General features: G+C 49.1%; 1 protein-coding gene across 7 annotated transcripts in view; it reads left to right on the top strand.

Moving 5' to 3' along the window:
* iqsec1b (IQ motif and Sec7 domain ArfGEF 1b) overlaps positions 1-14,774 on the top strand; it is a 166,847-nt gene that overhangs the window by 122,292 nt on the left and 29,781 nt on the right. Inside the window, exon 1 of one of the 7 annotated variants that reach the window (XM_030091293.1) lies at positions 1,167-1,290. The exons of 4 other annotated variants lie outside the window; for them this stretch is intronic. In XM_030091293.1, coding sequence (XP_029947153.1) covers positions 1,253-1,290 — 38 coding nt within the window. In that variant the 5' untranslated portion in view covers positions 1,167-1,252. Of the gene's footprint in view, positions 1-1,166; positions 1,291-3,367; positions 3,441-10,725; positions 10,872-14,774 lie in introns of those variants that run through there. 2 more of the 7 variants (XM_030091297.1, XM_030091296.1) reach the window with 2 other exon arrangements.

Raw genomic sequence — 14,774 nt, 5'->3', positions numbered from 1 at the left:
GACTGCAGCCTTCGAAGCAGCTGCTGCTAAAAGAGAAGAAGAGCTCCCCTGATTCCAGCTATCCACTAAATCATCACGTTAACCTAGTAATATTCTCAGGATCTATCTGCCTTCCAGTGGTTAACTGCTCTTAGAAGTACTGTGACTTTTACACTGAAGGACAGATTATTGAGAAGAGACAGAAATTGGGATTGGTTTCACACGAATGAGACAAGATTTGGACACAAAAAGAAGAAAAGGAATAACTTCCAGCCTAACTAAAGTAATCAGCAGGCTGGCTGGAAGTAACAGAGTAGTTTATGTTATTTGTATTCAAGGTATGTGTTACTTCTTGTTTTGTAAATTGCCTAAAAATGTCCTTTGCAGCTCCAGGTGATATATTTGGTGACTGCTTTGGCTCTAAAGCTTTCAGATTCTCCTGCAGCCTGAACTCTCGTGTCCCTCGGCTGGACGTGTTTGTTGTGGTCGTGCCTTGATGCCATATCTGCCCCCTGCAGAAAGCCAGATACCAGCTGGAGTCCAGGAGTTAGAAGGATCTGGCCGTCCTCCACACGGCCATGGTCTGAAACGGAGATCCTATCACGGTGAACTCTGGGAAATGAAGGGAAAGATGTTTGAGGGGTCGAATGTCTTTAAGCACATCCACGTCTGTCTATTTGGAAACCCGATGTTCTTCCCTCTTGAATGACAGAGTGAGTGAGGGCTTTTTTATTTATATGTGCTACAAAACTGTGAATTTCAGGAGCAGAACGGTAGCGTAGGAAAAGTCAGCTGTCTAGACAGAACAGGACTTCTAAGCATTGTCTCCTGTTCGCAGTGTGTAAAACCCTACGAGTCTTCCGGGAGTTATTTTTGTGTTTCCTGTTGAAAATCTGATTTGCAGCCTCAACACTGGTGTAAACAAGCTAAGGTGGATCTATTCTGCAGCCTGGGCAGGAGAAAGCTTTAAACCTTCTCCGTGTTTTTATAGCCAGAGCTGAACTTGAGCTAAACGGGGACACCACCTGTCAGAAGGAGCCATTAGTGGGAAATCCCATTACCCATAATCCTATAGGCCGCGTGGCAGGAGTGCAGCGGCGAGCCTCCACTTTCCCCCTCCGCTCCGCGCCGCTCGGCTCTCCTGGCACCGCCGGCAGTTGTGCCGTGGCATCAGTCGTCCTGGCGCCGGGCCTGTGAGCGCCAGCGTCGGAAGGGGGCGCGACCCCTGGCAAACTTCCTCCCAGGTGGATCGAGAGGCTCGCTCGGGATATTAATGCCGCTCCGTGCCAGCTGCAGTTTACAGTCGCAACAGTAAGTCGGATGCTGCTGGTTGTGTGGAGCCTGACGGTGGACGCTGGTCTCTCGCTGCTCCGTGCTGCTGGCGTTGTGCTTTAGGCAGGTCTTTCTTGAGGCATGGCTTTTTTTTCTTTTGCTGTTCAATCGTTTGGTAGAACACAGTTTGTGTTGTGATTTTATTACTACAATTGAAAATTTCACTTTTAAGTTTCTGGTGAAACAATTGTAAAGCTTCCTTGTCTATTTTAAACAATGAGTCTGGCTGTAGTGGTTTTCTCCAGTTCCAGGCTGAGTGTGAGTCGAGTTTTCAGACTCTGAGGCCCTGATTACAACGTTTTGAAGTGAAAACATAAAGCTTTCATTGTATTTTTTGTGACAACGGTGGGCGGGGCCACTTTTTGATATCACTCAGACTCCGTCTTCACGACGGTGGAAACGCTGCTACTGCACACCGCTGACGTAGCAAGGAGTGGTTCTGCACATGCCCAGTAGAGACAATCAGAACAATGTCTTGGTCCAGACCGTCATGACTCCCAGTGGTCCTGGTCCTGGTTCCAGTCCAGGTTCTCCTGGACTTGGTGGTTTTAGAGTTGACAGTCACCACACTAACAATCCGACTTGGTGTTCTATACATGAAAACACCTTCCACCAAAAACCCCTCTGGAGGACCAATATGATGAACAAGATGCAAAACAAAACATGACTGCATAGAAGTTTTATCACCTTGGTCAAAACAGTAAGACTGTAACCTGGCTAAAGCCATACTGACATGAGCAGCAACGAATTGCTTCACGTCAATCTGGGACTTCACCCGGTGAATCCGTTCAGGGAAGGAGGGACTTGCTGTAGAACTCTTTGCGTTCATTGGATGGAAGGACACAGCGCGCCGCCTGACCATGTTTGGTTTCAGCCAATCACTGCAAAGAAAAAACCTCTTGATGATAATTTTTCAAAGACACAATAGAGGATTCATCCAAAACAGATTTAATCGCTGTCGGGACATCCATTGTTTTTGCTAGCCATGCTAATATTATTAGCAGTCCGTCGCTTCCTGCTTCCGTCAAAGCTTCATGTCCCGGCCTCAACGACGCGTGATTGGTCAGATCCCAAGCACATAGGCGCGAGCGGTGCAAGATGGATTCTCGTGGTGTGTGAGAACAAATACCGCGAGAATTCAGCTTGTCGGCAAGGTTAGTAAGACTGGACTGGAACCAGGATCAGGAGGATCTGGACTGGGAGTCAAGACACTCTGGAGGAAAACATTGTTTTGGTTGTCTCTGCTCTCTTGGCTGTGGAGCACATTTCTGCCGTCTCCACGGAGACAGAGTGTTCTCAGAAAGCTGTTTGCAGGGACATGCTCATGTAAACAGAGTTTTACATTTTCCCTTGAAAACACTGTCCAGGTAACGGGGCCTCTGTGTATTCCTTGATTGGTAGGATTCATTCAAACACACCCCAAAAGACTCTTTAAGGAACGTACCTTGTTTGTTCATGGAATACCTCTGAATACAACTTTATTTACGCGAGAAAGAATGAAAAATGAAATGAATATCCCACTCTGGTATTGTCTCCTTGCCACCAGCACTATTCATGTCTGAATCTAAATGATTATCGCCTCAAACCCTTAAATGGAACCAAACAGAAGCTTAACTTCCCATCAGAAGGACAGTCACCCTCTGCTTGCCTCATCCTTTTTCTGATTTGTCACTTCATCACCACAGAAGTCAGCGTGTTTCCTCTGCAGTCAGAGCGACTCGTGTCGTTAATTAGTTCATCTTAACCCAGTGAGGAGGCGGACGGCGGCCTGCCAGAGATCACCCGGGCCCCGCTCTCAGCCGCAGGGCCTCGGCTTCTCTCTGGAAAGGACTCGGCACAGAGACAGTACCTCGACCTTGCAGCGGCAAGGACTCGGCAGGCTGCGTCAGGCTGGACACACAACTCCGCCGAGAGGGAGGGAGGCGGGGAGAGGGAGAGCAGGGAGGAGGGGTGAGAGAGTGGGCGGGGTGTGGAGGGTGAGCAGGCCGAGCTGCCTCTCTCTCTCTCTGTCTCTCTCTCTCTCTCTCTCTCTCTCTCTGGAGCTGGAGGTGAATGAGTAAGGATGGTCCCTCGCACTCATCCTGGCAGTCTGGACTCCTCGCCGGGCCGCTCGCCGCCTCCCTGTGCCGGTAGGGCTGCTGCTGCTGCTGCTGCTGCTGCTGCTGCTGCTGCTGCTGCCGCCGCCGCCGCCGCCACCGTCGTCTCACCTCTGCGTTGTGTTTTCTGTGAGGGACACTGACCGCTCTGGTATCGGTGTGAGGTGAGACTGGAGGAAGGGGCAGAACGGCGGGGCAGGTGTCTGGCAGACGGGACCGGCTGCTGCAGCTGCTCTGGCATCGCCCGCCATCCTCCCCCCACCCTCCCCTCTTCCCATCTCTCCCTGATGTCATTCCAGCTGACGCTTGCAGAGGACGGCCGCGGCTCGCCGCAAACTCGTGCTGAGGGATGTTTGAACTTGTCAGACAGTGGCTGCTCTGTTGTTGTTGTAGTTGTTGTCATTGTCCTCTCAGTCCTCCTCTCCCTCCTCCCTCCTGCTTCACGTCTCTCATCTCCCATCATGCAGTGGCTGCTGTGTCCTCCAAACAGAGAAATACTGAAGTTGATCATTTATTTGCAGAGTGTTTGGATTGTGTTTCCTGCAGGCTTTGTGTTGACCGTTAGTGTTGTTTGATTGATCCGATTAGGAAACAGAGGGTGACCTCCAGAGTGTGTTGTGATCACAACAGAGAGAAAGACAAAAATATAGCAAGGAAGGATGCAAGATTACTCAGTGGAGCTCTGGTCAGAGGGTTCTGTTTGATTTTAGTCAGACATTTGTTCATTTGAATCTGAGTGAAAGTATGTTCAGTAAATAATCTGAGAGAACATGTGATGCTAACATCGGCTACTTAAAGCGAAGATTTCCCTGGAAACTGTTTACTTGTACCATGGTATCTTCAAGTCAACCAAATATTTGTGATGTTGAACCTAACCAAATAGTTTTACTGTTAGCAGATGTTCCAGCAGGTAGCTAACACAACCTGTCCGAAAGACTGGCTACCGCAGCCTATCTGAGAAGTGGTCGAGCCTCGAGCTAAGTAGAAAAGTTGTGATGCCGAAAACTGCAATTTTGTTAAATACTCATCTAGTTGCTGTGGCTAGCACTAACCTGGTGAATTGTTTCCCTCTGCCAAAGCTAACAAAGTAGTTTAAGCACAGAAACTTTTTGAAATAGTCCTGTAACCAAAACCTACAGCTCAGCAGCTCCGTCTGGTGCCTCAGAATACCAAAGTAGGTACGTTGTCGAGAGCTAGCCAACTGATTTTGACACCTCTGCCTCTCCAAATGGTTTTTGTTGGCCCAAACAAACCAAATGTGTTGTTTCGAGAGACCAAAGCAGTTGTAATGCCAACACCTTCGAAGAGCTTCAGTGTCTGCTTTTAATGCATCAAACTACTTCAGTAGCTGTGATTCCTGAAGTCAGATGATTCAGTGTTGTGTTGTTGTGTTGTGCATTGGCCAATTGCTTTTTGTCGTCTTTTCTTTCTTCCTGCCGCATCCTGATTCGTCTTTTTGCTGAGCGCAGGGCGGCCGTGTGATGAATCCCTTATTGATCCTTTAAACAGACCCAGGAATAGTTCATTACATCAGGCCGCTCTCTGCTGACCTAGACAGCATTCGGCTAACGGAGTGGACAGGCTGCTGCGCCACGCTCCCCCACTGCTGCAGATGGGATGGGGGGGTCACGCAGTCACTCTCCCATCACACAGCGCTCTGCCTCATATCTTCACACAGTTTAATAGGTTTTAGTGAAGCTCACATTAATTCATCAATAATGAGCTGGGGGCGCGGGATTATGCGTGACTTGTGCGATCTTTGTGGATATAATTCCGTCTCCGAGGTGGAACTGTTTTTCTGGTCCTTGGTGTGTGTCCTCGGGGGCGGGATTTTCAGGTTGGGTAGATTATGGAGCATTAAGCTGCTTGCTATCAGATAATTCTACAGCGCAGAAATCCTCTGTGGTTATGAATTAAAATGGGCCCAGCTCAGCTGTTGTTTTCATGCTCACGAGTCGGCGTGCGTTCAGAAGTTCCGGTTCAGCAGCTCGCGGCGAAAGATGGAGAATTTGTTTCCCTGTCCAAACATTTATGCAAACATTTCACCCCAGCCGAGCTGAGTTTGCAACCTGGCTCTGAAAAACACAAAGTGGTTCACTGGTTCCAGCGGTGGCAGGAGTCTTCTTTTCATTCAGCGAAGTGCAGTGAGGCGTCTCGGCCGGTTTTAATGCAAAATACATCAGCCTGTGCTAAATAAATGATGGGAGGCTTTCTTCAAGAGGACTGTTCAAAGCCAGGGGGGGGGGGGGGGTTGAGCGAGGGAGGGGGGATGAGGTGGAGGGGAGGGGGTGCTGTGACATACGTCTGATGAGTCATCCCTCGATGCAGTCCGTCCAAAGCCATCCGTCCCGGGACCGACTCGCCGGGCGCCTGTCGTCCATCATCACACCGGGGACGATCCGCCACTGAGCAGGGCTTTCTGAGGGGGAATGGAGCGCACGCTTCCACATTCCCGACGACTCCAACCACCTTTTCAAGCCTGGGTTAATTAACCTACAGAGTTTTCAGTTTAGCTGTTCTATTTCTTACTGTTATTGTTCTGAATGTGTAAAGATGGTCTCCTCCAACCATTCATAGAAACTTCATATTGACCTTTATTAACACTGATTTCACAGTCTCAAAGTGCATATCGTTGTTAGTCACATTCTCACACACACTCATGCAGTGATGCTAATGGCTGCCATGCAGCATGGTCAAACTCCACTGGCAGCCATTTTCAGTTTGAGGACAGGTTATAAGGACATGGTGTGAAGGATGACCCACTCCATCAGCCGCCCCAACATACACGATGTCGCCTCGTAAACAGAGACAAAAGCGTCCTTGTAGCCATTTTTAAGTCTCGGATGAATGAAATGATGAAAGTCTGATTGTGGTACTTTTACGTTGCCTTGCCGGAGTTCACAGATTACAATTATTTTTTAATTCTTCAGGATTGTAAAAGTGACCCAGAAGCATTTTTCTTGGTCTTCAGAGTTCATGGGGCCATTGCAGTCTTCAGTCACACTGTGCTCCTCTGACCAGCTGACCGGATGAATGGGAACTTCCTCTGTCCAACTCTCCGGATTAGGGGAGACTGGAGACTCCCATTGAGACGGATCCTCCGGTGGTTCAGCCAGCGTGCCATGCGGATTACAAAGTGCCGATGGCACGCCCGGCACGAGCCCACTGGGACTCTGGGATCGGTGTCAACAGGTTGCCACAGGGCCTGCTAGCATGTGGCAGAGAAAATCTGCAGGAGATTATTCTGCTGCTGCTCACACCATCTCTTTCAATCGCCACCAAGGTTCCCCCCAGCAGACAGAGCAGACGCTGAAACCAGGAGAAACGGCCCCACCGGGGTCTGATGAGCGATGGGCTGTCCGAGGGTTTTACTCACACACCGAGGTGGAGGTTAGTAATAAAATACAGTGGGTTGAAGTCAGAGTGTTCCTGGTGCTGCTGGAACTGGCTGCTCGTTTCCTTTGGCTCCACGAAGAGTCTCAGTCAGTGTGAGGCAGTTAAAAGAGAAATATTTTGGAAATCACCTCTTCGTCCTGCCGTGTGTCTCTGCAGTCTTATTCATTTTATCAGTAGATCCTTCTTGTGGCGAATGGCTTCTCTCAGTGTAGCAGAGTCAGAAGAGGTTCCGCAGCCGGAGGAAAACGATTAGATGAATGTGAATTATGCAAAACACTGAGATGGAATGTGGACAAATCTTGTGTGTGAGAGTGGATTGATCTTCATTAATATGCAGAGTGGAGTGGTTTTTACATGAGTTTCCACAGTGGGCCCGTCGAGTGTGGAGCGCTCAGGCGTCCGCCGTCGATGGAAAAGCTCATCCTCCTCAAACGACGCTTGGCACTCGGAGCTGCAGCCTCTGGATTTTTGTGGGTTCAGTTGTTCTGGAGGTTCAGCTCACTCAGCTTCAAGAGCGAGTGATGAAAAAGTCCTTCATGTAGCAGACAGATGATTCAGTGGAGGTGAACTACAGACCTCAGCTCCGCTCTTCTGTTGTTCCCCATCTCCAACAGTCTGATAGAAATGATGCTTCTGAATTCATCTGTTCAGGGTCATTTCTACAGTGAAGCTATTTAAAAATAAATCTTAAGTAAATATTTTTTTCTAAACTGGATTTGATCCTCACTCCGTGGATGGGAGCCATGTTTCTAACCCATCCATCCCTCCCCTTTCACTTTCTTTGTATTTTATGGTTGCAGTCATTTGTCACATTAATAAGGCAATGACTTTTCCTCTACTAAAATAGATTTCAATTTGACTTGACCACAGAAATTCCACAAAGATTAGATATTTATTCTTATTTTAAAAAGCTTTTAGTATTTGTCACCTTTTAATGCTTCTCTGGCATTATCTGCAGCACGATTTAATCCCACGCCTCTCTTATATGTTCAATAATGGTAACAAATAGAACGATCACATCCTGTCTTCAAGCTAATCTTTGTTGTCGACCCTCAAAAAGACTTCAGCTCTGTGGGACTCAGTTAATGTTTGGAGATTTCTGAATGTCTTAACCCGTTAACAATATGGAGAAAAGACAGGCGGCTCCAGCAGTAAAGTGACTTTTGAGTTCCTGAGTAACAGCAGACCTCATCTGGACCCTGCTGTATTGTATAATCGCTCAGTAAGTCCAGGAACATTCTGGCCGTGGTGGACCAGATCTGCCCTCTGGAAGCGCCCGCTGGTTTTATGTTGGTGTTGAGCGAATCAGAGCTGGGAAGAATGTGGTGAAGTCTGAGGACGGAGTCTTTTCCACCGGAGCCGGTGAGGCCAGACGACCCGAGGTGCTTGTGGCTTGGCTGCACGTTTTTCCAAACGTTCAAGCAGAAGGAAAACAAGTTCTGAGCTTCAGATATTTCCGAGGCTGGAAAGTGAAGAGGAGGAGGATTTACTGGGCGTACCTCGGGTTCAACCAATGACGAGTAGATGAGCTGCTCATAGCCAGCTTGACGTTGATGGTTTTTCAGTGGAGTTTCATGCTTGCTCGTCCACGGGACGGTAGCTGATGAAAAACAGCCTGACGTGGGGAAAAGCAGATCTGTTTCAGCTGCCTGGGAGGAGTTCACACCTTACTGGCACTTTAAACAGCTTGAACAACGAGAAATATTTACAAGCTCTATTTGGAAAGATTTGTTTGTCAAATCCACGGTAAACAAAGGATTATGTCCTGGTTGCTCGAATTAGTTAGAGCACAAAATACCAGACTGCAGAAATCAAGGTGATGCTGCCGTGTTAAACAGGCTTCGTTTGTTGTTTTTATCTCTTGCCTGTGACCAGGCCAGCCGACAGCTGTGCCTGGGCCCGGGACAGGGCGGTGTTGGAGGAAGAAGTTGTTGCAGTTTGAGTCAGCGGTCACAGATGCTGTAGGGCTCAGTTCTTCCCTCACTCACCGGCATGTTGACATGTGGCGCTCAACTCGCTCCAGAGCTGCAGATAAATGCTTGAAATTAAGGCTGAGAACAGAAACACGATGAGCAGGACACACAGAACTGTTCCCTCCATTTTTTTTTTTTTTTTTTTTTTGTAGATGTTGTACTTAAAAGACATGTTTGGTCTTTGTAAATGAAAGAAATCCTTGCAGACGTGCTGAGGCTCGGTGGGAGAGGTGCTTCAGGGTTACAGGTCACAGTGTAAATGTGACCTACATGAATAAATGTGAAGCATTTAGCAGCAGCCGTTCCGGCAGACACACCCATCACCTGACCTCGCCGGCCTCGCCTGCATGTTCGAACAGCGGCCCGGACGTCTGCTGGGATCTGTCAGACGCTCATGACGTGCGGCAACAGCCTCACACGGAGACGGTTTGAAGATTTGCAGAAAAAGTGCAGAGAGTTCAGAGGGTCAGCAGAGGAGGAAGCTTTCAGGAAGAGGAGAGTAGACGTTCAGGAGCTCTCCATCACTCCACACTGTTGCTGTAAAGACATTGAGGCCGGCTGGAGCGCTTCTCCTGACCCGAGTCCGACCTGAGTGCAGGTGTGACGCTTCCTGCTGTGTGTGGGATTCTCTTGAATCTCTTGTGTAACGCTGCATCTGTCTCAGTCCTGCCGGCGAACACGTGCACGTGTTGGCATGCACGGCTCACGCTCCGAACGCGTCTGCTCTGCTCATAAAGGCTAATATTGACGGCTCGGCCAGATGGGACTCGCAATTAGTCTAATTACGAATGCTACGGAAACCTGCAGGACGGGAGACGCTTAGAGACGCCAACGCCAACCTAACAACAATCTGATGTCAACCAGCATGATTTAAAGTGGCCATTTATAAGCCTGGACGGGCAAATTTATGTGGGGTAAATTATGCAGAGTGACATTAACATATGGCCAGGGCTTCTGTGTGGAGTATTGGGGATTACTCTCAGCGGCGGCGAAGTGACTGAGAGTCGGTAATGGCGTCTAATGGCCGGCGAGCTTTCTGCTGATAGTGCCTCAGGGCTGGAGCTCGGTTTCTTGTAGAGCTAGATGCGGGTAAAGTCAGACCTCTGTTAGCGAAAAATGACACTTCTGATGTTTTTCTCATAATTCTTAGTTGCAAATGCTTTTGAAAAATATCGCAAAGCCCTTGCAGTTCAAAACACTGACGTTATTTTTATATCCGTCATAATACATGTCTATTTTTACTATCCTCTGTCACTAAATGTACTTGTGAGCTGGTTTGCTCTCTGCAATCAAAACAACATTAAACCTGTGCACCATGCAGCGTGGCTGGTGTGTGAGCCCGGAAACGCCTTAGCATGTTAGCATGTAGCAAGACCCTGATGCTGATTGGTTTGTGTTTTGGCCTGACAGGGGAAGTCCATGCTGCCTGGCAGCTGCAGCCACTCACACACTCCTCTCTGAATGCACAGCTATATTTGTTCCCTCACTGTTTAGCTCGGACTGTGGGTGTGTCCCGCTCTCAGCTACTTCCCCATGTCCTCCACCCGAGGCGTCAGCTGGCGGGAGGAGAGCTTTCCAGACCTGTCATGCGATGCTGTGTTTTCCACTGAGGCCCGTCGGGAGTCCAGCGGGCGGCAGGCGGGCTCATCTGACCAGTGGAAGGAGAAAACACGGCGTGGCGTTCAGCTTTTATTAGGGTGCCGATAGAAGCCAAAAATAATCTCCCAATCAGCCGGGGTAATGGAGTGTGTGACGGCAGGCCGCCACTCCCTCCTCCTGACGGGCGAACACACACCGCTCGCCACGCAGCCTGCTCCCTTCCAGCCCGCCGGGCTCCTTCCTGGCAGAGGTGAGCGCTCCAGCGGAGGAGAAAGACCGTCTTTATTCCACGTGCCAACATCAGCAGCGCTCCGCGGCGAGCGTGTGCAGACAGTGTCCTTCAGAGGGGGGCGTGGCCGGGGCTGGCGGCGGCTCGCCTCTCACGCAGTCCCGTTAGACGCAGACGGACGAGCAGAGCCTGCTGGGACTTCCACAGGGGCTGGTCTCTTCCCGGGTCCAGACGGGCAGCTGCTCCTCACTTGACGCCGCCGCCACGGTAGGTCCCTGCCCTCCGCCCAAACCGCCCACACGCCGGGTTTTGGCGGCTCTCTGCTGGAACGTCTGCTTCTTAGGGAAACAGCGCTGCGCTTTGAAGGGACGCAGAGTGACATTTCAATCTGTGTTGGTCTTGCTTATTTCCATTTCTCCTCCTGCTGCTGCCGGTGACATTTGGAGAGCTGACCTGGCCGGCCTGAGCTCTATAATACATCCTCCTTCCTCCCTTCGGCTTTCAGTCCCGAGCCTCGCAGCAGACGACGTACAGCTGCTCCTCCTGTGCTCCCAGCCTCTTTCCTTCCTCCCCTCGTCGGGATGAGGTGCCCTTGAAAGCAGCAGGCGAATCTGGAGCCTGTCAGCGGCTCTCGGCTCGGATCCAGGCTGCGTGATGGCGCCCTGATGGTCCTCGCTCGGAGCGGCCCGTCGCTCACTGCGGCGGGCCGAGCTGCCCACTCGGGATAAATTTTAACTTGTTGCACAGAAACCTCAATAATCTACTAGACTTTACAAACTTAAATGAGCAGAAATTTAAAAAAAAAAAAAAAAAAAAACCCTTACATAAGCACAGAGTCAAGTCTGTGCAGGAAATCAAACACCTTTCATAACAGCTAGCGTCTTCATTACCGGGCTGTGACGATGGCGGGCGTACTGAACTGGCAGGGGACGTTTCTGCTTTGCAGACAAATGGAAAATGACTGCAGTAACTTGCTGTTTGAGCGTCAGCTCATTACCCCCAAAAACACTCCCCATTATCCGGTGATGATTGGTTTGTCCCTCTCCCTTCTCGCATGATCGTCCAGGAGTCCCGTCCCCGTCGCAGTGTGCTGATCTGGATTCTCAGCATCAGAACTGGTTCATGTTCGACCGTCTGACTGGATGAAATCAGTGTGAACTGGTTCAGTATTCATGGCTCTGATTCACTCAGCTCCAGACGCCTCTTCATAGTTCCACCGCTCGCCATTTTAGATCAGGTAATCAGGTATCTGAGTAAATACTTCCTCCATCCTCCTCGGGACGGAGAAGAGCATCATTTGGCTGGTCTGAGAGGACAGATGTTGAGGTTTATTACCCAGGAGGAGTAACTGCTAATAGGAAAAAAGAGCAATAAAGTTTGCTTCGATGACAGAAGAGTTCTAGAAGAAGAGATGTGTGATTGAATTTTTCATATTGAAGTAATTGATGCTGTCTTGGAGAAGAAACGTGGTTTATGGAGACGTTGTCCTGTGTTGTTTACAATAAGTTTGAGCTTCACTGCAGCTTTTGTCAGAACTCCAAACCATGAACTTACAGCAAGTAGTTTGAAGTTGAATCCCACTTCAGCCACAACAGGACCCGTTTTTGGTGCCTAAACTTCTGAATTCCCTCACATTGTGCAGATCGGAGGAGTTCTCCTTGTACCCCGTTTCTAGGAAACGTTATCTTCCTCTCTCAGCTGAAGGGTTTCTTTGCTTTCAGGCAAACTGTCAGAACAGCTCCCAGCCTCAGCAGATGGAAGCAGTGTTTGACTTGAGGTGCTGCAGGAACTGCAGCTGGATCCTGGATATCGCCCGAACCGCTCACCGCTCTCACATGGACACCACACACCAGTAACACACTGTTTCTGCTCTGTAGAACAATACTGGACACACAAAACGCCACATCTGGTTACAAAGTAACTGTCTAGTTTAAAAAAAACAACAACATGTAAACATGTGATTTCTCACGGAATTATTAAAGAATATTTTGTTTAATTTTTTAAATTAGCAATAAATAGATAAATTGACAATAATTTTGACTTGTTTAATCAAAAACGAATAAAAGTGAACATCAGATAATGATATATTTTGCTTTCAGATCATACGAGCCAATCAATATGCAGTTCCAGGAGGCGTCCGCACCCTGTTTGTTGTGTAATATAAGTTATTTTGCAGAGTCGCTGCTCTGTTGCGTCTCTATGTCGAGTAAAATCTTAGTGCCACGATAATTTATGTGAAGAAAACTGATCAAAGTGTGCAGCGAACAGGCTGTGTATTTTATGGACACTTCCAGGTTTGCCTGGAGGGAATCTTTGAGCATCGTTTCCATTCCTGTTTGCTTGTCTGGACTTCTAACCGAGAACCTGAACTCATCCTGCCGCGGTGGGGAATCCTGAAGACCCCGGTGTTGGGGGCGGAGCCTGTGCATTGGGGGCGGGGCCGCGGCGTCACCGCCAGCCTCGCTCCTCTCTCCCCTGCTAACTGAAGTGTTGCTTGACCTCCATCAGATTGTGAGGAAGTTTATTTTCATGTCCTGAATCTCGGCGAGCCGCTCGGCAGCGCCGCTCCCCGTGTCCGCGGAGGACGTCTGAAAAAAGGCTTCCTGTCCTGAACTGGCAGATAGCATCGGGGGGTTAGCGCGGATTGTCCGCACGCCGCTCAGACCTGACAATAACAAACACTGCAGATTGGAACTGATGATAAAAGCTCAACCCCGGCGTGGAGCACACGTACGGAGCGGGCAAGAAAGCAAACATCATGTGAGGGATTTATGCCCAGAGTGACACAGATTGATTTCAGCTCGATGCATCCTTCACTCAGGCTGGGATTACTGCAGCGATCGCTCACAGGATGAATCACCTTCGTTCACATTTGACTTTATTGTTGGACATGATTTCAATCATTCATGAAAACACTGAAGACGTCTGCTGAGATCTGACGATCTGGACGCTTTCATGACTTTATAGTCAGAAAATCAGGAGGTTTTCCAAACCAGTGTTGAGGAGACGATAAAAACAAATGATTTAATCTGTCTGGACAGCTTTCTCAAGGTCCATTTCAAATCAATACCTTTTGAAGATGAATGTATAACTACTGCACCGTGACAGAGACGCTGTTCAGGCTCCATTACGTTACATTTTCAAGTGAAAACCAAACTAAACCTTGACATTAACCTCAATTCTCCACCGTATAAACTGAGAAACTAGCAACCCTGACTTCAAAATGATTAAAGCTGATAAAACTGCAATAGATTCTAGAGTCATTCTGTTAATTAAGACTTTGTCTGTTTCTCTGGATGGTATTATATTACGGAGAAATACTCTCATCTGGCAACCAGAATGATCCCTGGTGAGTGTGAAGCAGCGTCCTGGTGTACTGTGAAGAGCCGACTGGAATTATCCAGCCGGCATGACGCGCGTTTTCCCAGAAGCTGTAACTTTCCTTCATTCATCATTCAGGATGTTTCCACTCGTTATTGGAGTCCATCTTCTGAAGCTAATCAGGTAAAATTGAAGAGGACAAGTGAGACATTTGCAACCATTTTTATGTAATGATATATGATAATTACTGTAGAAAGTGATCAGATGAACTCGGGTCAGGAATACCTTCAATAAACCACAAATTGCTTGCAGATAATGGACGGCTGAATCGGAGCTGGTGTGCATTTGGTGGAATAATGAGGCATTTCGCGGCCCGTCAGGCCGCTGGAACCATTTCTTTGAGCCGGTGTGTGATCTGCAGGGTTGTGAGTCGAGGCTCGTGTTTGCCCGGCGCTGTTCCGTGTCTGCTGCTCGCCACCGAGCGGCAGGTTCCCGGCGCCGGTTTGGCTCTGGAGCTTAGGGGCGGCTCAGAAGCAGGATGGAGGAAGAGTTACGGCAGCAGGATTAGCGGAGATAAGCTGAATAACTGCAGCGAGGTGGTTCGTGGAGCCGCTGCAGAGCGTAAACACGGAGCAGATTCGCTCGCCATATGGTCATCAGCAGAACATCGACTGCGTTTGCATCTGGACCCTGCAGCCTGCCGGCGACGGGGCCGTTTGCGTGCATGATGGCACGCAGTGCGACCTGAATGTATGCATGCCAGCACGTGCACGGCGCTGCTCCTGAAGTGGGCGAAGAGCGTTCAGCGCCGTGCATCCTGAGAGCGCGGAGTTAATCCCCTCGCTGCAG

The sequence above is a fragment of the Salarias fasciatus genome, chromosome 5 (genome assembly GCF_902148845.1).
Source record: "Salarias fasciatus chromosome 5, fSalaFa1.1, whole genome shotgun sequence".
NCBI classification, from domain to species: Eukaryota; Metazoa; Chordata; class Actinopteri; order Blenniiformes; family Blenniidae; genus Salarias; species Salarias fasciatus.
Note: the sequence above shows the minus strand (reverse complement) of the source record. Positions and strands in the feature narration are given on the sequence as shown.